Source organism: Brassica napus, chromosome C6, assembly GCF_020379485.1.
Source record: "Brassica napus cultivar Da-Ae chromosome C6, Da-Ae, whole genome shotgun sequence".
Lineage (NCBI taxonomy): Eukaryota > Viridiplantae > Streptophyta > Magnoliopsida > Brassicales > Brassicaceae > Brassica > Brassica napus.
In genome coordinates, this window is record NC_063449.1 from 43,559,127 (window position 1) to 43,581,000 (window position 21,874).

Here is a 21,874-nt window from a genome sequence, read left to right on the forward strand (position 1 = left end):
TCTTTAAACAATTTTTTTTTGGTTATTTTGCTCATTGAAAATTATTTTTGTGAAAAAAACTTAAAAAATGATATCTTAGAAAAATTATCTTTTCAATATTACTATTTTATAGATTTTTTTTCAACTTATATATTTTTTAATATAAATTTTATAGTCTTATACCATATGATTTTTTTTTTTGTTATTGGTTGAAGTGTGTTTATAAATATAAATAACTAATGGTGTTTTTATCAAAAATAAAAATAAATATTTTCTTATTTATGTGGAAAATTATAAACATTTTGTTTTCAAAATACAATAATTGTTAACAATCTATTAATAAAATTTTATCTTATGAAATAATATATATATTTTTAAATGCATGGGATAATTATAACCATAGAAAATAAAAAAACACACACGTTTATAGACCGACCATGGGTGGGGGTATATATGCGTTTTGCTCACCGGATCAGCGTTAGCGTTTGCGAAAGAGAGAAGAAAAAGAAAAAAAACAAATCCACAGCAGCCGTCGAGGTGAGGAAATGTTCAGCGTTTCGGAACGACGAAGTAAACGCTTTGGCTCTTCGAATTGGCTCAAGTGACCTTTTCTGTTTCAGATCTCTTGATTTTCTTCTGCATTGGGATCTTCAATATTTCTTTCAGATAAGTAAGGTCTTCAATTTAGGATCGGAGTTGCTAAGTAAGGTGATCTAAAGCGAAGATGATGGTCGAGGATCTCGGTGTGGAAGCTAAGGAGGCGGCTGTGCGTGAAGTGGCCAAGCTCTTGCCCTTACCTGAGCTTTTGCAATCTATTTCTGCAATCAAAGCCGATTACATCGCGCGTCAACAGGTTTGCCTTCTTGATTTCAATTGCTATCGGAACTGAATTGCCTTTAGAAATATCGATTGCACCGAGTATCAATTATTTATGAGTGATTCTAGGTTTGAATCGTTAGGTTCCCTATATGTAAATGACCTTACTGGTGATTACTTTGCTGTTTTTCCTCAGGCGAACGATGCACAGCTTAGTACCATGGTGGCTGAGCAGGTTGAACAAGCTGAAGCTGGATTGGAGTCGCTTTCCTCATCTGAGAAAACAATCTATGAACTGCGTGATAACTTCATCTCTATAGACAAGTATGTTTTTAGCTTGGCGAGATATTTAAGAAGCTAAGTTTTCACTTTTCAGTTTTCTCCTCTTCTCTTCCTCTAATTTCACTGCTTATTGTGCCATAGGCTTTGTCAGGAATGCCAAACTTTAATTGACAATCATGACCAGATAAAGCTGCTGAGTAACGCCAGGAACAATCTAAACAAAACTCTAAAGGTAAGATACATTGCTCAAAACGCTTCTGGTTCAGTGTTGTCCTTGTAACTTACGGTTGTCGTTTTCTAGGATGTAGAAGGTATGATGTCGATTTCTGTTGAAGCTGCTGCTGCTCGCGAGTCTCTGAGTGATGATAAAGAAATTGTTAACACTTACGAGGTAGCTTGAGTTCTCTTCCTGTGCATTCCTGGCATTTTCTGAGAAAGTGAATGTCAGGTGTAAGACATAATATTCTTTTTGTTCGTCTATAGAGACTAACTGCACTTGATGGTAAACGGAGATTTGCCTTAGCAGCTGCGGGAGAGGAGGTTGGGAGACTAAGGTTTGTATTTACTCCACCCTCTTACTTAATTACATGAGGAAACTAGGTCCCTATGCTAATGTAAATGAAGTAGTGCATGGAACTGTGGTTCTTTTGATAGTTGGCAATGATGATATCTTTTTTGCATTATCACGCACACCAATTTCTGTATTTCTTTTGATGAATTCAGGGAGTATTTTGAAGACGTTGATAGAACATGGGAAACATTCGAGAAGACACTATGGGGTCATGTTTCCAACTTTTACAAACTTTCTAAAGAAAGGTATTTTCAGTAAATATAGGCTCTGATGCTAGAAACCTCTCCGCCTAATCAAATTTTGTTCAGATCTAAGCCTGATTTATATTTATAATTTATCGTCCTTGCTGGTATTTGTTAAGAATGAGGCTAAATGCAAGGAAAAAGCAATGTCAATAGACGAGAGGGACGTTATGCGGTACAAAATCCGAAATCCGAAATCCGAACTGAAATACCCGAACCTTACATAAATACTCGAATGGGTCTTGTAAGGTGTTACAAAACATATCTGAACCCCAAGTTTTATTAACCGAATCCGAACACGTAACCCGAAAAACCAAAAAGATATCCAAAGAAACCGATCCGAATGTCTAAATTAATATATAATATAAATATTTGAAACATAAATATGTACTTCAAATATTCAATTTCATATTTATTTTGATATGATATCTAATAATAAGTATTTAAAATTTAAATAAATACCTTTAGTTTATATATTTCTTATGTTTTACTTTTAAATTTTAGATTTTATTTTGGATATATCCGAACTGATCCAATATAACCCGAATCCGAACAATATATGGTTACTTCGAGTATATCCGAACTGATCCAATGTGTTATATTTGAATCTGATCCGTACTTGTAAATTTACTAGAATAGAACCTAGGAGGTGTTACAAAATAGAACCGAAGTCCGAAAAACCAAGGTATCTGAATGCCCAGACCTACATTTATATATGACAAGACATAGTTTATGCATTGCTCTACTCTGCTCTCTGTTTTATATTGGGCGTAAGTCCACATTTGAAATTTGTACCTTGTTGATACAAGTAGTTCATCGCTGTCAAACTCTTAACTCTGCTAAGATATCAAGTGTTACATATTTTTGGGTTTTCTCAAAATTACTTATTAGTTACTTCACTCTTGTTACTGATGTATTTTTTTGTTCCACAGTCCACAAACGCTGGTTCGTGCTTTGAGGTATGATTCCCCTCCATCGACATCCTTCATCTTTGTCTATTGCATATGTTACCAATATTTTTACTTTTCAGTAAATTTGTTGCAAGCAAATCTAATTGAATATGCAAGGAAGATTATGGACAAATAATTTCTGATGATTAGTATTTAGTACCTAGATCAGTTCAAATTGGTAAACAGGATAGTGAAGTTATGACAACATGTTTTGGACAAGCAAACTCTGTCTTTCTAATCTCATGCAACATACATTGCAATACTGTGGATTAAATGCTGGCATTTGAAGTCCTCTAAACATGGGATGATGTCATATGCTGGTACTAACTTACAATGATCTCTTCTTTCAAAGGGTTGTTGAGATGCAAGAAATTCTTGACCAACAACTGGCTGAAGAAGCAGCGGAGGCTGAGGGAGAAGGTGTGATGGCATCTGTAGCAAATCCTCGGAGGCCTGGCAAGTAAGTGATAACTTTTTGTTTATTTTCTTCTTGATCTGTTGTCTCAGAATCTCTCACTTATTCACTGTGCATATAACCAAGATAAGTGATGCACTGATCTAGACATCTAGTCTCCTGAAAAGCAATAGTAGTTTGTTGAAATTTCCCATAATCACTTGTGCCACTTTTTTGTGTGTGTGTTTAATCCAGGAAATCTACTACAACGTCAGCTTCGTCAAAGGGTCTCGCACAACAGAAGTTAAAGGTCCAAGGGAAAGGCTACAAGGACAAATGCTACGAGCAGATTCGAAAGTCAGTCGAAGATCGATTCAACAGGCTTTTGACGGTGGGACTTTCTTTTTGAAAATTATCATTTGGTGGCTAAATTAATATGTTCTGTGAGGTCATGCTAACGCTGAATTATTGACCAGCTTGTATTTGAAGATCTGAAAGCTGCTTTGGAGGAAGCTAGAATGGTTTGTGCAACTGATTCCTATGCTTGCATACTCTTCTTCTTCATTGTGTATTTCTGAAGTTCATTGAATTGTTTCTGAACTATTTTTGTTTCTGCTAGGTGTTTCAGTAGATCTCCTTTAGTAGCTGAATTAGTTAAAAGTCGTCTTCTTTTGTATTTTATGAATATGGTTGATGATCTAGTATGTTATTGTATTGTTGTTCCACATAGACCTGCCAATTTTATACTGATGTTCCTGTTCCGTAGACGTTATTCCCCAGTTTAACCTTTTTTTCCACGGTTATAATGATTGATGTCAACCTCGTTTTCTTCTGTTATCATTGACCATTTTTGTTTGTAATTTAACTGGGTTTTCACTCTCTTGCTGTTGTGTTTGACAACTAGATTGGAGAAGAACTTGGAGATATTTATGACTATGTGGCTCCTTGTTTTCCTCCAAGGTTTTTTCCTGTATCAACTTCTTTTTTATCCTCTACAATGGTGATTACTTCACCCCAGTAAAAATTATCATCTTAACAATTCTTTTCTGTTGGCAGATATGAGATATTTCAGCTTATGGTGAACCTGTATACCGAGAGATTCATACATATGCTCAGATTGCTCAGTGACAGGGCAAACGATCTGACTAATATTGAGATATTAAAGGTGTGCTAAGCTTAATTCTTTGTAGTGTTATTTCCATGTTGTGTCGCAGCTCAGTCTTTGCATATTTTACCTGTGTTTGCTCCGTGATTCCTGGCTTAGTACCAAGGACATTTTTAATCAATCATGCATGACATTACAGGGAATACCATTGAATTTTCTAGGGGGTAGTATTTTGTGGTTTCCACCTTTGTAGTTATACCCTAACACATTGCGCAATATGCCTCATTTGTTTTATCTTGTTTATGTTGTGCAATATGCCTCATTCGTTTTATCTCATCTCTGTGCATCAGATATCCTATTGAAAGTAATGTATATCCTCTTTCTCTTTTGGATCCCTTGTAGGTTACTGGTTGGGTGGTAGAGTACCAAGAAAACTTGATTGCACTTGGTGTTGATGATTCACTAGCTCAGGTGTGTTCAGAGAGTGGTTCAATGGACCCTCTAATGAATGCATATGTTGAACGAATGCAAGCTACAACGAAGGTAATGAGATGCACGTTTGACAAGCTAGTGCTGGTTTTAAGGCCTACAGTTATTTTTAAGTCTTTTTGCTTAAACTTTAGTTGCCAATCGTCTCTGGTTGCAGAAATGGTACATGAACATCCTTGAGGCGGATAAGGTGCAACCACCTAAGAAAACAGAGGAAGGAAAATTATACACACCGGCTGCTGTAGATTTATTCAGAATACTTGGAGAGCAAGTGCAAATTGTCAGAGATAATAGCACCGATGTCATGTTGTACAGGATTGCGTTGGCGATTATTCAGGCAAGTCAGAGAAGTTGGAAATAATTTTTTGGTTTCCCCCAATATCTTTGCGTGTCTATGAATTGAAATGGGTTATAATTGGAGACTATTCATCTTCCTTCTCAGGCTTTTCATTGTCTATATACTGAGCAATTTCAAATCGTTCTTGCGTTCTTCTAGGACTCTTGTGAACGTTAATACTGGATACTTTACCAGTTCCAGCTATTTTCCATATTTCACCCTATTGTCCAGTTCCATTTATTTCTTTTTCTTTCCCCTTTCAACTTTTTCCCCTCTTCATTTAAGCTGGTCTTAAATTTTCTACAACAATCTATCCTTCATTTATTGTTTAACTTCTGTACCTTTTAAATTTCTTAGGTAATGTATCATAAGCCCTATGCATGTTCTACGTTTTGATTCTTCAGGTTATGATCGATTTCCAAGCAGCTGAAAGGAAGAGAGTTGCAGAACCCGCTTCTGACATTGGTCTGGAACCGCTTTGCGCTATGGTATGTCAGAACATACGACTCTTTATATGACACAGTACCACTCTTCTATTTTTTCATATGAGTTTATCTTTGGTAATACTTCCAACAGATAAACAACAACCTTCGCTGCTATGACCTTGCCATGGAGTTGAGTAATAGCACTTTAGAAGCTCTTCCACAGAACTACGCGGAGCAGGTAACCCCAACTGCCATTTTCTGATCTCGATTTCCTTGCAATATATTATTTTGATCGAAATTGTTAGATTCCACTGTATCATGCCCATGCCCGCAATCACCCTCTTTTGCATGCTAAGAAAATGTTTTTAAACTGTTGTGTTTCTTTCAGGTAAATTTTGAAGACACTTGCAAAGGTTTCTTGGAGGTGGCTAAGGTGCGTTAAAGATTCTTATTTCTCCCGTCTGTAATTCAAATGTACTTCTTCCGTTTGTATTGCCTGACCGTGAAGTTTCCGGGAAGTGAAAATTAACCTGACCAATCTGTTAAGATAAAATATTTATGTTGGATTTTACACGAGTGACACCTGGTCTTCTGATCGCAGGAAGCAGTGCATCAAACAGTTTGTGTTATCTTTGAGGATCCAGGAGTTCAGGAATTACTTGTCAAGCTTTACCAGAAAGGTATCTACCATTATGTGGGACTAGTCTATTTAACCTTGTTACTTTTGCTACTAATTTCCCCTAATTTTTAATAAATTTGGACTATTTTCATCCGCATTAGATTTTCTATATGTTTCTTAATGTCAATAGTTTAAAAAAAAATAATTGTAACACACCATTTAGGAATCAAGTCACGCTCTTTCATACTTCTTATCTGTTTTCCTCCTATAACAGCATTATGGACATGTTATCTCTCAGCGAGATGACATTTATACTTGGCACTTGTTCTTGGCTTGGTCCTTCTATGGTTTCGTTCTTAACCTTGGCTGTTTACTTTATATAGAATGGTGCGAAGGACAGGTTACCGAGTATCTCGTGGCAACTTTTAGTGATTATTTCACAGATGTGAAAATGTAAGTTTTTCGTGTTACCCTTTTGTGTAACAGAATTTATATAATCACAACTCTACTGAGGGCTTGGTTATGAATGGTGATGCAGGTATGTCGAAGAGAGATCATTTAGAAGATTTGTCGAAGCTTGCCTGGAAGAAACAGTCGTTGTTTATGTTGATCATCTCCTCACACAGGTTTCTCCATCTATTCTCTCAGTCTTTGCCTTTCATGTATCATCAGTATACATATGTACTGAACCTTGGGGTTGATAATTCCAGAAAAACTACATCAAGGAAGAAACTATTGAACGGATGAGGCTGGACGAGGAGGTTCTCATGGATTTCTTTAGGGAGTATATAAGTGCATCTGTAAGTTGGTTAAGCAACCTGGAAAATTTTATTTCATTTAGTACTGCTTCATAACCAGCGATGTCCACTGGGGTTTGTGTTACAGAAAGTGGAGAGCAGACTCAGAATAATGAGTGATCTGAGAGAACTTGCATCTGCGGAGAGTCTAGATGCATTTACACTCGTGTACTCGAACATTCTTGAGCACCAGCCTGACTGCCCGGTAAATAATATCAAATTAACAAAAGCCTACTCTTTTGATTTTGCAAAAAATAATCTCTTTTCAATTTACATAAGCTCTAATAAATCAATTTGCAGGCCGAGGTTGTGGAGAAACTTGTTGGACTGCGTGAAGGCATACCACGAAAGGACACAAAAGAGGTAAACACCAAACTCTATTTTTAGGAACAGGTTAAGTTTAGGACAGGACGGGTTCTAAGACGGATTGTATACATCACGGTCTTGAGATTTGAATAGGAACAAAAAGTGTTGATTAAAATGGTTATTGTAATGGAAAAAAACACAGGTGGTACAAGAGTGCAGAGAAATATATGAGAACACTCTGGTAGATGGTAATCCTCCAAAGACAGGCTTTGTGTTCCCGAGAGTCAAGTGCTTAGCTGCTTCCAAAGGATCTATCTGGCGTAAACTCACTTAGAACCACGTTAAGCGTTTGCGTCCGTCTTCTTTTTTTTTTTGCATGATATCTTTTTCTTTGTAAATTCTACTATGCTCTTAGATTCTCGCTGTACTTTTTTGCTTTTGTTTTACTACCTCTTCCTCGCCTGAAACGTCTGTTGGCCACTTGCACTTAGATTATTATTATGGGGATGGTATCTTTATGCGGCATATATTTATCGTGAACTTGAATTTGTTCTTTTATTGGTTTTATATTTCTTTGCAGTTTTGTCACGTCTTCAAATGTAGTTTTGTTTCAAAATTTGATTAAATAGCACCAGATCTAACTCAACAGGATTTTCTTTATAATAATCAATGACATTATGAGATGTTATGAATTTACAATTCACCCACTGGATAGCTACAGATTATATAAATGTCATAGCCACACGCACAATTAATAATTGTAGGCATTATTTTGAAAATGTTTCTGAACTGACTGGTAGGTTCGTTTTTACTTTTATTTTTGTTCTAGAAACCTTTTCAGCATAAAGAGTCCACCACATGGTGTAAGCATAATGTGTGATATTTACAGGGTAACAAATACATTTTGCCTTTTTCTTTATTTTACTTTCTGCACTACTCGATGTGTTCATTGAATGGGAAAAATATTGTAAGAAGACAATTTCAAGACGAGTTTCTGTAATATTGTGGAATAGTAGTAAAGTAATTGAGAGCACACCATAGTACTCCACAGTGGAACTTGGCCAAATTTTGTCTTCGCCGTCTCTACAGTATCTTCCACCAAATTGTTGACAAAAACTCAATTTGAAAAGGCTTCCATTTCTTCTCTGCGGAAGATTTTTTTTTTTTTTGCTAAAATTTGGTTCTCTGGGGAATTCACGTTGTGAAAAACATAAAAAGCTATTACCTACGGGTTTTCTACAAAGTTTATGAATGTTTTTACATCAGAAAGTCTAGAATTCAACATTGTAAATATAATTTCTTTAGATTAGTTTAAGTTTAAGAATAAAGAGATAGTGATAATCTTCTAAAAATGGAGTTGTAACTTTTTTTTTAGAGGTCTCCAGGATTTACAGTGTCATGCCTATATAACGTTTTTTTTGTAAGACGAGACTTCTTGTGGGTCTCTCTAGTAGTCTACCTTTTTCGTTTCTCATGTCTTTCTTTCTCTTTCGTTTGAGATATGTTTTCTTATGTCAACCACTTAAGATATGTGTTGATAGAAAATTTACCTAATAGTTTATGTTTAGGCCGGTTTTGTGAAATTTTGGAGCTGTCCCATCGGCCCAGCTTTGGTCAAATGCAGGTTTTCAATTGGGCGATAGTGAAGCAGACCTTTTAGGTGCATAGATTCACAGCATTTTCGTTAGAGCCGCAATTTGAAAGATTCTTCCTTTGTAATTTTTTGCGGAATGCGTATCAGTCTACTAATCATATTCAAAGGTAATGAATGGCGTAGATTATAGTTTAAAATCATTATTCTTTCAAATTTGGGATTTGCGAACTCTGCCTTAGAACATTTTTACCACATAAGATTATTTACAACTCAATTCCATAATTTACTTTAAAATTGAGTTTTAAAAAGGAGCCCCAGTCCCATTTTAGTTTCTATTCCATAATGACATAAATTTACTTTTTAAATGGAATAACCTTTTTATTTTTATTCATTGTTCTATTTTTTATTCTAAAGATAAAGCAGGACTGAAATAAATTTAGCTCTTTTATAAAATTAAAATTACTCCAGAGAAAAATGAAGTTTTATATTGGCAAATCTCTGAATCTCTCTAAAAATATTTAACAATTAAAATAATGAAAAAGCAAAAACACAAGCGAGAGAATGATGAGAGGTTTTAAAACAAGAATCTTGAAAATATTTGTAAAAACTCTTATGCCATCTATATTCTATTCTTGATTTATTTTATTATATAATTTGTGTTTAATAAAGTATTTATTAAGCCTGGGCATTTTAACCTGGACCCGAAGACCCGAATCGGAACCGATTCAAAAATACCCGACTCGGAACCGAACAAAAAATTTACAAGTACTTTTTGGGTCTAAATTTTTTTTACCCGAAAGAACCGGAACCGAAAAGGAACCGACCCGAATAGACCCAGACCCGAAAAGAACCGACTCGAATAGATCTGACCCGATAAGAACCGATTTGTACCCGATTTAAAAACATGTATATCTAGAACTATGATGTTTTTGTGTTATATTTTATATATATTATTTTATGATTTAGTTGAAATATTTTTTGTTAACAACATTTGTTATTATTTTTTAACATTTATTAAGTAATATAAAGCTTTAAAATGTAATATTTAGAGTTTTAAAATGTTTTATTTTAATTATTAATAGTTTTATTTAAGTTTTTTTGTAAAATTTTAGATATATATGACAAATATTCAACTAAAGTTGATGGAATTAGGTATATCATGTCCTTTTCAGATCATAAATACCCGGATCCGATATAGACTCGAAAAATTATGGGTATTTTAATTATAGACCCGAACCGACCCGAACCCGAACCGAAAATTTCTAAGTATCTATTGGGTCTAAACATTTAAGACCCGAAAGGAACCGGTCCGAACCCGACCCGAAGACCCGAACGCCCAGGCCTAGTATTTATATTTTTTTTTAGCAACATACATAAAGTATTTATATATTTTTTCTTTTTTTTTTGGACAAAGTATTTTTTTTTCTCTTTTTTTTTCTTTATCGTATCTAAATTAATGGAGAGACTCACATAGGTTTTGACCAGGATGAAAAACGGGGCTTCAACTACTGCCCAAAATCAAAGTGACGTCATTTTCAACGATCTCGCGCGAACCCGTTTATTTGACTGCCAAAAAAGCGGGCAGTACCGTTACGGGCAGCTATATTCCTCGTCTTCATCACTCACACTGCATGACCATAAATAAGAGAAGCATGCTGAGAGATATAAAACTAAAATTCATAATATTTTATTCAAAAATAATATTTTAAAAGAGAGAAAAAAAAAAGGATAAGAGAGGAAGAACAGTAGTAATCATAGTTTTTTCTCTGGCAGGCTTTGTTGTTTGCGGCTTAATAATAAGATTTATAAAACAAAAAAAAAAAAGAGAGCTCTTTGTTATTATTACTTCACGTAGATCTTTCCCAAAAGCAAAACCTTTTCTCAAAGCTAGAGAGAGAGAGAGAGTGTGTGTGTGAGTGTGGTTTGATTGAGAAAAGACGACGAGAACGCCGGAAAGCAAGGATTTTTATTCTCCAACTCGTTGCTATCGATAATGGGTTTCCTTCGTTAGCTCAGAGATTGATTAGGGATTTGGAATTTGAGTTTGGGTGGGGGGATTTTGTGGGTTTCTCGGAGGTGATGTTGGATCTGAAGGTTGATTAGCATTGTTGTGGAATCAAAAATGGAGACGATTCGTCTGGTGTTTATCTTAGTTTCGCTCATCTTACTGCCGATTCAGACCTTCTGGCTTGCCTCTGCTAATCTGGAAGGTTTGTAGCTACTCAACGCTCTGATTTAGTTAACTGGTTATGTGGAGTGGATCTCCTCTCACATTGTCTGTAATTTGAGTTAGAAAAATTGGTTCTTTGGTTTTAGTTTTACTTGAGTTCTTGTCTGCTCTGAAGATGACTGTTCTTTGTTTTCTATTATGAGAAGATGTTTGTTCTGTGGATGTTCAGAGTTAGTGGTTATTTTACAGTGAATCCACTATTTACAGACCACTGTTTCTTCTTTCCATGTGCTGATAAAAGTTTGGTGAGAATTGGCTTGTTTGTGATTGGTGGGTCTTGATTTTATATCAGATTTGCTTAGTTATTGATTGGTGGTTGAATCTCTTAAAGAGACCAGACCTGTTAGGTTATTTCTATTGGAATTAGATTTTTTTTTTTTGTGCTAATCTTGTGGATCTATGGTTCTTGTTTACAGGTGATGCGTTGCATACTCTGAGGGTCACTCTTGTTGATCCCAACAATGTCTTGCAGAGCTGGGATCCTACTCTTGTGAATCCTTGCACATGGTTCCACGTCACTTGCAACAACGAGAACAGCGTCATCAGAGTGTAAAGCTTCCTACTATCTCTTTTCACTTTGAATTTTCAATGTCCCTTCCCTGACATGGCTTATTTTCTTTTGTGTCGACTACAGCGATTTGGGAAATGCAGAGCTGTCTGGCCATTTAGTTCCGGATCTTGGTGTTCTCAAGAATTTGCAGTATTTGTAAGTCACACTTATGCACTGGAGATTGCAATTGTAGTTTTAAATCTTCTTCTAATGTTGTTTCTTTACTTTCTTAACAGAGAGCTTTACAGTAACAACATAACTGGCCCTATTCCTAGCAATCTGGGGAATCTGACAAACTTAGTGAGCTTGGATCTTTACTTAAACAGCTTCACTGGTCCCATCCCTGAATCATTGGGAAAACTTTCAAAGCTTAGGTTTCTGTGAGTACACTTGCTTTTATCTGCTAAGTCACAGTATTGTTTAGTTGTTTCTGACTCTTTTCTGAATATTTTACTTGCAAGAGTAGCCGGCTTAACAACAACACTCTCACTGGCTCTATTCCCATGTCACTGACCAATATCACTACCCTTCAAGTGCTGTGAGTTCTCTCATCATCTTTCATTCTATGTCTGCTTTATCCTCCTTTAATTGATTTGTTTTGAGTTAATGCAATTAACACAGAGATCTATCAAATAACCAACTCTCTGGTTCGGTTCCTGACAATGGCTCCTTCTCACTCTTCACACCCATCAGGTTTACATTTCAGTTATCAGTTATCATGTCAAGTATCTCAACTTTATCAACAACTGAAACTCTCTATTGACTCTTGCAGTTTTGCTAATAACTTAGACCTCTGTGGACCTGTTACAAGTCACCCATGTCCTGGATCTCCTCCGTTTTCTCCTCCACCGCCTTTTATTCCACCTCCACCAGTTTCCACCCCTAGTAAGTTTCCTCTTTTCAGTTTACATCAGCAGAAGATAAGATCTTCGCTTCTCTATCAAGTGTTTTGATGCATCTAATGTGATTTTCAGGTGGGTACGGTATAACTGGAGCAATAGCTGGTGGAGTAGCCGCAGGTGCTGCTTTGCTATTTGCTGCTCCTGCAATAGCATTTGCTTGGTGGCGTCGAAGAAAGCCACAAGATATCTTCTTCGACGTACCTGGTGAGTACTATTAGTAACTACAAACTCTTTTGAGTAAAGTTTTAACTTCAAAATCTCTATGCAGCCGAGGAGGATCCAGAGGTTCATCTAGGACAGCTCAAGAGGTTTTCTCTGCGTGAGCTACAAGTTGCAAGCGACGGGTTCAGCAACAAGAACATACTGGGAAGAGGAGGGTTCGGGAAAGTCTACAAGGGCCGTTTAGCAGACGGAACTCTCGTCGCCGTCAAGAGACTGAAGGAAGAGCGAACACCAGGAGGAGAGCTTCAGTTTCAGACAGAAGTAGAGATGATAAGCATGGCGGTTCACCGAAACCTCTTGAGACTACGAGGTTTCTGCATGACACCAACAGAGAGATTGCTCGTGTATCCTTACATGGCCAACGGAAGCGTTGCTTCATGTCTCAGAGGTAATTTAAAAAAAAAAAAGAAGAAGAAAACATCTTTTTAAAACTTTTTTTTTTCTTTCTCTAATGGATTGGTTTATTACAACGCAGAGAGGCCACCGTCACAGGCTCCATTAGATTGGCCAACGCGTAAGAGAATAGCATTAGGCTCAGCGCGTGGTTTGTGTTACTTGCACGACCACTGCGACCCTAAGATCATTCACCGCGATGTGAAGGCAGCGAACATTCTGTTGGATGAGGACTTCGAAGCTGTGGTTGGTGACTTTGGATTAGCGAAGCTGATGGACTACAAAGACACTCACGTGACCACGGCTGTTCGTGGGACTATTGGTCACATTGCTCCGGAGTATCTCTCGACGGGGAAGTCATCGGAGAAAACGGATGTTTTCGGTTACGGTATCATGCTTTTGGAGCTCATCACGGGACAGAGAGCTTTCGATCTTGCGAGGCTAGCTAACGACGACGACGTCATGTTGCTTGACTGGGTAAGCATAAAGCTACTCACTTTGATCACGAAAATCCTCAATGAAACTGCTAACTAGGCTTGGGCATTTGGTTTTCTGTCCGGGTTAGGTTCGGGTATTTTGGTTTTTGATTTTTCGGTTCTAAAAATTTAGTAACAGTTGAGGAATTTACAGAATTTGGTTTTCAGTTTAGTTATGTCGGTTTTTGGTTCAGTTTGAGTTGGTAAAGTTGGGAACCGAGTAATATCCAAAAAAAATTCTGGTCCAATTTGGCTCGGATTCTATTTAAAAATAGGTAAAAACTTCAGATAATTCAGGTCTTTCAGTTGTAATCGGATAATTCGGGTTGTGCGGATAATTTTTAATATTTTGGATTAAATAATTTAGATAATAAATAGTATTTGTAGGATATTTAGTTATTTAGAAATTAAATATAATTAATATTTGTAAATATATAATTTGTATTTTAAATAGTATTTGTAGGATATTCGGTTTTTGGTATAGGATCCGCCCAGTTAACTTTGAAATTTCATTTGGTTTCTTAGTCCCGGATAAATGTGCCCAAGCCTACTGTTAACTTTGATCTCAAGAACCTCAGTGAAGCCGCTAACTTTGATCTCAAAAACCCTCAGTGAAGCTGCTAACTTGTTGTGTGTGTTTTAGGTGAAAGGGTTGTTGAAGGAGAAGAAGCTAGAGATGTTGGTGGATCCTGATCTTCAGACGAACTACGAGCAGAGAGAGTTGGAACAGGTGATCCAAGTGGCGTTGCTTTGCACGCAAGGTTCACCGATGGAAAGACCAAAGATGTCTGAAGTCGTGAGGATGCTGGAAGGAGATGGGCTTGCTGAGAGATGGGACGAGTGGCAGAAAGGTGAGATATTGAGGGAAGAGATTGATTTGAGTCCTAATCCTCACTCTGATTGGATCGTTGATTCTACTTATAATCTGCATGCCGTTGAGTTATCTGGTCCTAGGTAACCCAAAACTATTTTAAAAGAGAAAATAATTATTTTTATAAAATTAGGCAAGTTTTCTTTTTTTTTTTTCTTTATTTGACAATTAACATTCGAAGATAATGTGATTTTGTTGTGTAAGATTTGGTGTCAGATTGTGTATAAAATGAATAACAAATTGCATAATACTTCCAACATTATGACGTCATTTTTACATCTATCCGACGTTGGCTCTTTGAATAACAATCTAATAAGTAAAACGGCGTAGTTTTTGAGAAAAAAAACATTAAAAAGGGCTTTTGTAGTGTTGTCTCCGAGCTCAATCGTCGTGACACGTCACACCTCCCTCTCCGCCGCCTCTCTGTTTCTTTTCTTCTTCACCCATTTGCTTCTTCGCCGTGGTGAGGTAAGAGAGGAGTAGAAGATGAGTAACACAGCGAAGAGTAATAACCCAGCAGTGGAAGAAGAAGAAGATGATGATGAGGGAGACGTTTTCCTCGGTGAATCCGATGTTATCCATGAGTTCGATGTCGACGGCGAAGGTTGATTCTTTTCTTCATAATCATCTCTATCTCTTCCTAAAGTCGTGACCTTTAAGCTGTATGTGACTCTTGTGGTTGTGGATTCAGATCTTCCTGACGCAGATGATGATGACAATGATGGTGATGAAGAGTTTGGTAGTGACTCATCACCACACCTCTTCTATTCTATCTTCTGTGTCTGCATAAAGTTAATGGTTTGTTGTTGTTATTGCAGATGAAAACGATGACTCTGTTCACACATTCACCGGTCACAAAGGTAGCTCCTTTTTATATGATCACTCAAGATATTTGCAGTTTTTCATGAAAAAAACTAAGGATGTTATCTTTACACACAGGTGAGCTTTATGCATTGGCTTGTAGCCCAACGGATCCAACCCTTGTAGCAACTGGAGGTGGAGATGACAAAGGCTTTCTCTTCAAGATTGGTAACGGAGACTGGGCTGCTGAGCTTCCTGGTCACAAGGACTCTGTTTCCTCTTTAGCTTTTAGCTACGATGGACAGTTACTTGCTTCTGGAGGATTGGATGGTGTTGTTCAGATCTTTGATTCATCGTCAGGGGCTTTGAAGTGTGTTTTGGACGGTCCTGGTGGTGGAATCGAGGTATATATAAACCATGATGGTTAGTTACTCTCTTCTGATCTCATAATACTAAAACATGTGTGATGTTTTCAGTGGGTGAAGTGGCATCCGAGAGGACACATTGTGTTGGCTGGATCAGAAGATTGTTCTATGTGGATGTGGAATGCTGATAAAGAGGCTTATCTTAATATGTTTGCGGGTCATAACCAAAGTGTCACTTGCGGTGACTTCACCCCTGATGGTAAACTAATTTGTACTGGCTCTGATGATGCTAGTTTGATAGTATGGAACCCAAAGACTTGTGAGAGCATTCATGTGGTTAAAGGCAAGTGAACATCACTCTCTCCATCGGTTTACATGTTGCTTCTTATGTACACTAAGTTTGGAACCTAACCTTTGATTTCATGTAGGTCATCCGTATCATACGGAAGGGCTGATATGCTTGGACATCAACTCTAACTCCAGTCTTGTTATCAGTGGCTCAAAAGACGGTTCTGTTCACATTGTCAACATAGTCACCGGAAAGGTTTTGTTTTATTGCCTTCATTTACTTGCATTTCACAATATTGGTTTAATGTGTGAAGGAAGTTTGACTTGTGCATAATCATATACCAATAGGTGGTGAGCTCTCTGACTTCTCATACAGAGTCAGTTGAATGTGTGAAGTTTTCACCAAGCTCAGCAACAATCCCTATGGCTGCAACAGGTGGGATGGACAAGAAGCTTATCATCTGGGATCTGCAGCATTCAACTCCCAGGTTCATCTGCGACCACGCCGTATAATCCTCCTCACTCTTGTAGTTTTCTCTTATGTGATAGAATACAAAATAGAGATTGGAATGACAAACAACAAGTCCCTCTTACTCTATTTTTTTTTATTACAGGAAGGTGTGACATGTGTGACTTGGGTGGGAACCTCCAAGTACTTGGCCACTGGCTGTGCTGATGGTACGGTGAGTGTTTGGGACAGCTTATTAGGCAACTGCGTCCATACCTTCCATGGCCACCAAGATGCGGTCCAGGCCATCTCAGTCTCTGCCAACACCGAGTTCGTTGTTTCGGTCTCTGTTGATAACACTGCTCGTGTCTACGAGACATCTGAGTTCCTAAACAAAACGGCGTAGGCAAGGGAGAGAACAGTTGTTAACATACATGTCCAGTTTTATATGGTACTTATTTACCTCTCGTTATGGGTTCGGATAAGGGATGAAAACATTTTACTTTAATTATCTATGCAATGCAATATCAATAGTTATGTTTCTTGTGTAGCTAATAAGCAAATATCAGTTAGCTCTTAGCAGTTTAGCTGAGCACCACACATCACACTATCATTCTAGCTCTTCTTTTTTTTTTTTTTTTTTTTTTTTTTTGAACAACTCACACTATCATTCATTCATTCTAGCTCACACATCATGAATATTGTAAGTTAATTTGTTAAGATTTAAATCACTTAGAGCATCTCTAAAAAACTAAAAAGACACTCTATTTTAAAATTTTAAAAATTCTATATTTAGAGTTTAAATGTGTTCTTACAAAATTTCAAACTTAATTTCAAAATTATTTATATTTTATAATATGGTCTTTATATTTATTATAATTAATTTAAATCTATAAAACTTTTGTAGATAACTAGCACATATATAAAAATATTACAATAATATTAATTAATAAAATGTTACATTTAAATATAAAATTTTAAATAGAAGTAAATAATTAATATTAAATTTCAAGCAAAATAACATATTATTTCATAAATTATTTATCTAATGGATATATAATCAATTAGTGTATTCCAAAATAAAAAACAACTCTTTATTTTTTAATTTGTAGACTAGGAGCTAAAAATTGTTGAAATCGGATGATATTAATATTTGTAAATACATTAGATCTGAACAAGAAAGTAAAAGAGGAAAATACTTAACTTCTATCGATGATATTAATATCCGTGAATACATTCAATATGAACAATAAAGAATCATACGAAAAACATCAAAAACAACCACAACAACCATCTTCGACTACACTAAATTTGTTTGGACAATATTTTGCAGATTTTGAAAGTTCTAGATCAAATTTATTTGACTATTAGTGTTGTTGTAATATTTAATTTTGTGTAATAGTTAGGTCTTCGTATAATTTTTGTAAAGTTTTTTTTGTAAAGTTTTTTTTTTGTATATTGTCGTAGTCTAAATCTCGTTTTAAATATTTAAATCTTAAAAGTTTTATTTAATTTTATGTGTAAAATTTAAATTTATAAAATAAAAATTGAAATGTTTATGATTTATAAAAAAATTAAGGATTAAAACGATAAACATAAATATTTAAGAATCATAATGTGATATATAAGTAGGGATTGAAATACAAATAAAAATATGAAATTTTAAATTTGAAGTTTTGAGTAGTAAAACTTCAAATATAGAGTTTCACTACTCAAATTTTCAAATTTAAAGTTTTAAAAAAATTCTTGAAAAAAAACTTTATATTCGAAGTTATAGAGTTTTTTTTGTTGATAATTTTAGTCATTCAATTGTTTCACTTTAGTATCTTCTTAACTTTTGAACACTAATCAACTTCTTAAAAAAGAAAGAGCATTAACATTAATTATTTTGCAAGTCCGAATGGAATTTATTGACATATCCGGATCAGGCTCATATGATAAGGACACGTGTTGGTGCTGGTTAGCCGTTAGTATTTCTTTAGGCTGCTCCAAAATTAATGTCAGGGACGAAGCCCAATTGAGTCATGAGATTTATCCCATAAATGTCCCAAAACTCAATAAAAATTATAGTATCAAATACCCCCTCTCTCTCTCTTTCTCTTTCTCTTCTATACTCTTTCATTTCAAAAATATTCATTTTTTAGAAAATAATATTGTTTACATTTTTATGTTTCCAATGTATAAATTAATGGAAAATATAAACTTAAAATGAAATTGTGGTTGTTAAAATCATACTCCCTATGTTCAATGGAGGTGATTGGTTGGACTGTATAAGCTGATTTTATCTTTAATATTAATCTACAACATTTACATCACCAATCATGCTTTATCTTGTTTTTTAAAACTATAACAAACAAATAAAAAAATAGCTGTAAAAACTTTATTTTCTAAAGCTCCATTTTCTTGGCGTAGAAAATGTATTGTTGTAGCAATCAATTTTAAAGCTACATCACTTAAAAGTAAATAAAAAAATCATACAACCTAAATTCTACAGTAAAATTTCTACAGTTACAGTTCAACCAATCACCCCTAATATGTAAGTAGGTTTAGCCAAAAAAAATTGTTTCACAATATAACATGTTTACATAATCCAAAGCAACTATTGCATTAATTAGATATTGTATGACCAATCTAATAATGCATGCTTTTTATTATTAGTTGAATTTATATATTAAATTCTATTTTTCAAAAGTAATAACTTTCTTGATACTAACATTTTTAACTAAAACTACTTATATATAAAAAAACAGAGAGAGTATTGGTTAAAAATTATAGGGAATATATAGTTACAAAATAATGCATTGGTAATCAAAATTTCATATATTTTAAAAATTTGTAAAAATTCTACAACATATATTCTTAAGAAACAAAGGGAGTATATTGTAACATATTTTGACTAAAATCACAAAAAATAATAAAATTAATTAAAAAATAATATTATTAATACTATACATTTAAACTGAGTTAACAAATCACAAATACTGTAATTAAAAATTATTAATCAGTCAACTTTCAATAAAGAAAGTTATTTTAAAAATATTAAACATTTTATATTTTGAAACACCAATTCTTATCTAAAACATCTTACACTGAAAAAAAGAGAGTAGTATACTTTAGTAATATAATAGTAAAGATATTTTTGTAGAATTGATGTGAGAAATGCTAAAACGGCTATGTTGGAACTTGGAAGTAAATGAGAGTGAACAAAGAGTGAGGACTTCATTAATAGCAAGGTCTCTAGGAGTCACGTTTGATGGCAGGTAGGACTTTGATGATAATGAAATGAGTCGTCAGATATATATTTACCTTTACATAAGTTTATATATATTAATACAGATATATGAGTGTGCATGCCAGTGTGTTGCCAGAATATGAGTTCTTAAAAATAAAACAAAACAGTATGAAGACGCAAAATTAATTGATAAGGATCAAAGAATGTGAAAGCCTTTGAAAAGTAAAGGATGAATAAAAAATGAGGATGAATCATGTGAATCTAACACTATTTCATTAAAAATGTTACTGTCACTCTCTTATATATCCTCATCGATCTTCAACTCTACACTTCATCGTTTCTTCATAACATTTTCTTCCATTTTAAAAGAGTTTTTATACGATAACCTAAATCATAACTAAATGAAATCAGTATCTTTGTTCGTGATTCTTCTTCTTCTTCAACTCGTGGCTAGTAGTAATAGCTTCCGAGTAGACCTCTTTAACGGTTAGTATCATTTCGCAGTTACATGATTCAATCTTAAGAGAATCGAAACTATATATTATATGCATCTGATGTATTTGATTAATAATCGATTGTTTGGTTGTAGATATGGCAAGCGGGTCAAGCATACCGGACTGCACGAACGCCTGTGGACCATGTAGACCATGCAAGCTCGTTGTGGTTACTTCCACGTGCTCCTCCTCCGAGGCTTGCCCTGTCGTTTACAAGTGCTTGTGCAAAGGCAAATTCTACCACGTGCCTTCCAACGCCTAACCCCCTCCTCACATCACGTGACCAGTTTGTTTTAACATTTTTAAGACAGCTTAAGAGATAGTACTTAGACTGTATGTTGTTGCTTTCCCAAGTTCTTGTTTCAATCTAACGTGTAGTTAAGTTGTAACAAAGCGGATAATAATATTATATTATTGGTTTATAAAGCAGTAAGCACAATACAAAACTTGACAAGTGATGAATATAAGATCTCCTGAGGTTGAACCATTCATGGTGATACTAATCTACAAGAGAAGAGAGTGAGACTTGTTTTAAATTTAAAGCTCAGACTCGGTTTCGTTGAAGTTCCAGTCTCTGACAATGTCTCTTCTCACCGCACGGCTTCGCACTAACCTTGGCGAGGCTCCTTCAGTTATCATCAGGTCACTTTCCTGGAAATTGGGTTGTGGGGTTACCTTTGAGGATGATGAAGCAGGGAAAGTGTTGGATCTAGCAGCTTGAATGAGTGATGCCCTTGAGAGGCAGCTCGCAATCACGGAGCATCTTCCTTCATTGTCTGAGCTAGAAACAGAGTAGCTTCTAAACGAGTGGGCCGGGCTCTCTACACTGTGGCACACGAGGCACGCAAAGCTCATTTCTTTTCCTATGAGTCACAAGAAAGGCCACTTGCTTTATAGGACTCCTGGATTTTGACAAAAGCCTAAACGATTCAGCAAATTCCATTTCTATCGAACAAGAACTTCAAAAGGAGTCTTTTTCCAAAAAAAGAAGAAGAACTAAACTAGCCATTCACCAAAGTCAGTGGAGTAAATTCCTATATAAACTAATTACAAAGCTCATTATATAAACAAAATCTGTGTCAACAAAAAGATCACAGCAATATCTTCTCGAGGATGATTCTTTAATAAACCACTATTAAGTAAGTAGATAAAGAAAACAAGCTAAAAGCTCATTACTTTCCACATTGCTTAACACTTAGCTATTAGTAACTGGTAGCTCTGAATACACAAACAGATTTATGATAGACAAAACACTTGAGAGACTAGACTTCATTTTAAGAAGAAAAAATGATAATACAAATTTTCCCCCTAGAAATCCATCAAATGGTTTTGACGAAATTTGTGAGATGGATGCAAAAGATCCACAAGAAATTCAATTCAAATTGCGCGTTAGAGTCAAAGAGGGAGAAATATTTGAGATCTGGATATGCAAACTTACCCTTGAGATATTTTCGGACTGGATGAAGAAGACGAAGAGGAAGCCTCGAGGCGATGATTGCTTCGATGACGACCCCAGAAAGCTCAAAGAGGGGTTTAATAGTTTTAAGTTTACTGCGCGTGGCGACACGCTCCGCCACAAGCGAGATTTTCCCGCGTGAATGACTCGACATTTTTAACCGCTTACCACTTTTTTCTTACCAGATAATCTCGGTTAAGTCTTAACCAATAGATTTCCTTCTTATCTAAAATTAATCTG

The 21,874-nt window shown here is 35.5% G+C and overlaps 4 protein-coding genes across 8 annotated transcripts; 3 read left to right on the forward strand and 1 right to left on the reverse strand.

The window, feature by feature from the left end:
• Positions 1-372: 372 nt before the first annotated feature.
• LOC106401126 (exocyst complex component SEC6) lies at positions 373-7,870 on the forward strand. Of its 4 annotated transcripts, none has more exons than XM_013841571.3 (25): positions 373-549; positions 646-832; positions 992-1,119; positions 1,219-1,309; positions 1,379-1,468; positions 1,561-1,631; positions 1,801-1,893; positions 2,823-2,849; positions 3,193-3,300; positions 3,490-3,625; positions 3,711-3,755; positions 4,139-4,194; positions 4,291-4,399; positions 4,742-4,882; positions 4,986-5,165; positions 5,570-5,653; positions 5,742-5,828; positions 5,979-6,023; positions 6,192-6,270; positions 6,593-6,662; positions 6,748-6,835; positions 6,920-7,009; positions 7,095-7,211; positions 7,307-7,369; positions 7,515-7,870. In XM_013841571.3, the coding sequence occupies exons 2-25, from the start codon at positions 704-706 to the stop codon at positions 7,644-7,646; spliced, it is 2,259 nt and encodes a 752-aa protein (XP_013697025.1). In that variant the 5' UTR covers positions 373-549; positions 646-703; the 3' UTR covers positions 7,647-7,870. The 4 variants fall into 4 exon arrangements, with proteins under 4 accessions (XP_013697025.1, XP_013697026.1, XP_022560755.1 ...); XM_013841572.3 differs by having other exon boundaries at positions 379-580; positions 668-832; XM_022705034.2 differs by having other exon boundaries at positions 440-516.
• Positions 7,871-10,587: 2,717 nt separating this feature from the next.
• Positions 10,588-14,809, forward strand: LOC106401127 (somatic embryogenesis receptor kinase 1). Its single transcript, XM_013841575.3, has 11 exons — positions 10,588-11,116; positions 11,553-11,685; positions 11,771-11,842; positions 11,923-12,066; positions 12,153-12,224; positions 12,308-12,379; positions 12,459-12,571; positions 12,661-12,792; positions 12,857-13,198; positions 13,286-13,680; positions 14,323-14,809. The coding sequence occupies exons 1-11, from the start codon at positions 11,029-11,031 to the stop codon at positions 14,635-14,637; spliced, it is 1,878 nt and encodes a 625-aa protein (XP_013697029.1). The 5' UTR covers positions 10,588-11,028; the 3' UTR covers positions 14,638-14,809.
• An 85-nt stretch (positions 14,810-14,894) lies between these two features.
• On the forward strand, positions 14,895-16,994 carry LOC106401782 (angio-associated migratory cell protein-like). Its single transcript, XM_013842362.3, has 8 exons — positions 14,895-15,154; positions 15,242-15,289; positions 15,369-15,410; positions 15,490-15,755; positions 15,828-16,059; positions 16,145-16,260; positions 16,353-16,511; positions 16,619-16,994. The coding sequence occupies exons 1-8, from the start codon at positions 15,037-15,039 to the stop codon at positions 16,856-16,858; spliced, it is 1,221 nt and encodes a 406-aa protein (XP_013697816.1). The 5' UTR covers positions 14,895-15,036; the 3' UTR covers positions 16,859-16,994.
• A 3,578-nt stretch (positions 16,995-20,572) lies between these two features.
• Positions 20,573-21,803, reverse strand: LOC106399333. Of its 2 annotated transcripts, none has more exons than XR_001279991.3 (2): positions 21,617-21,750; positions 20,573-21,080 (listed from the first exon to the last, which is right to left on the reverse strand). XR_001279991.3 is itself a non-coding variant. In XM_013839808.3 (2 exons), the coding sequence occupies exons 1-2, from the start codon at positions 21,786-21,788 to the stop codon at positions 20,716-20,718; spliced, it is 498 nt and encodes a 165-aa protein (XP_013695262.2). In that variant the 5' UTR covers positions 21,789-21,803; the 3' UTR covers positions 20,573-20,715. The 2 variants fall into 2 exon arrangements, 1 of the variants encoding a protein (XP_013695262.2); XM_013839808.3 differs by having other exon boundaries at positions 20,573-21,041; positions 21,617-21,803.
• Between the last annotated feature and the right edge of the window lie 71 nt (positions 21,804-21,874).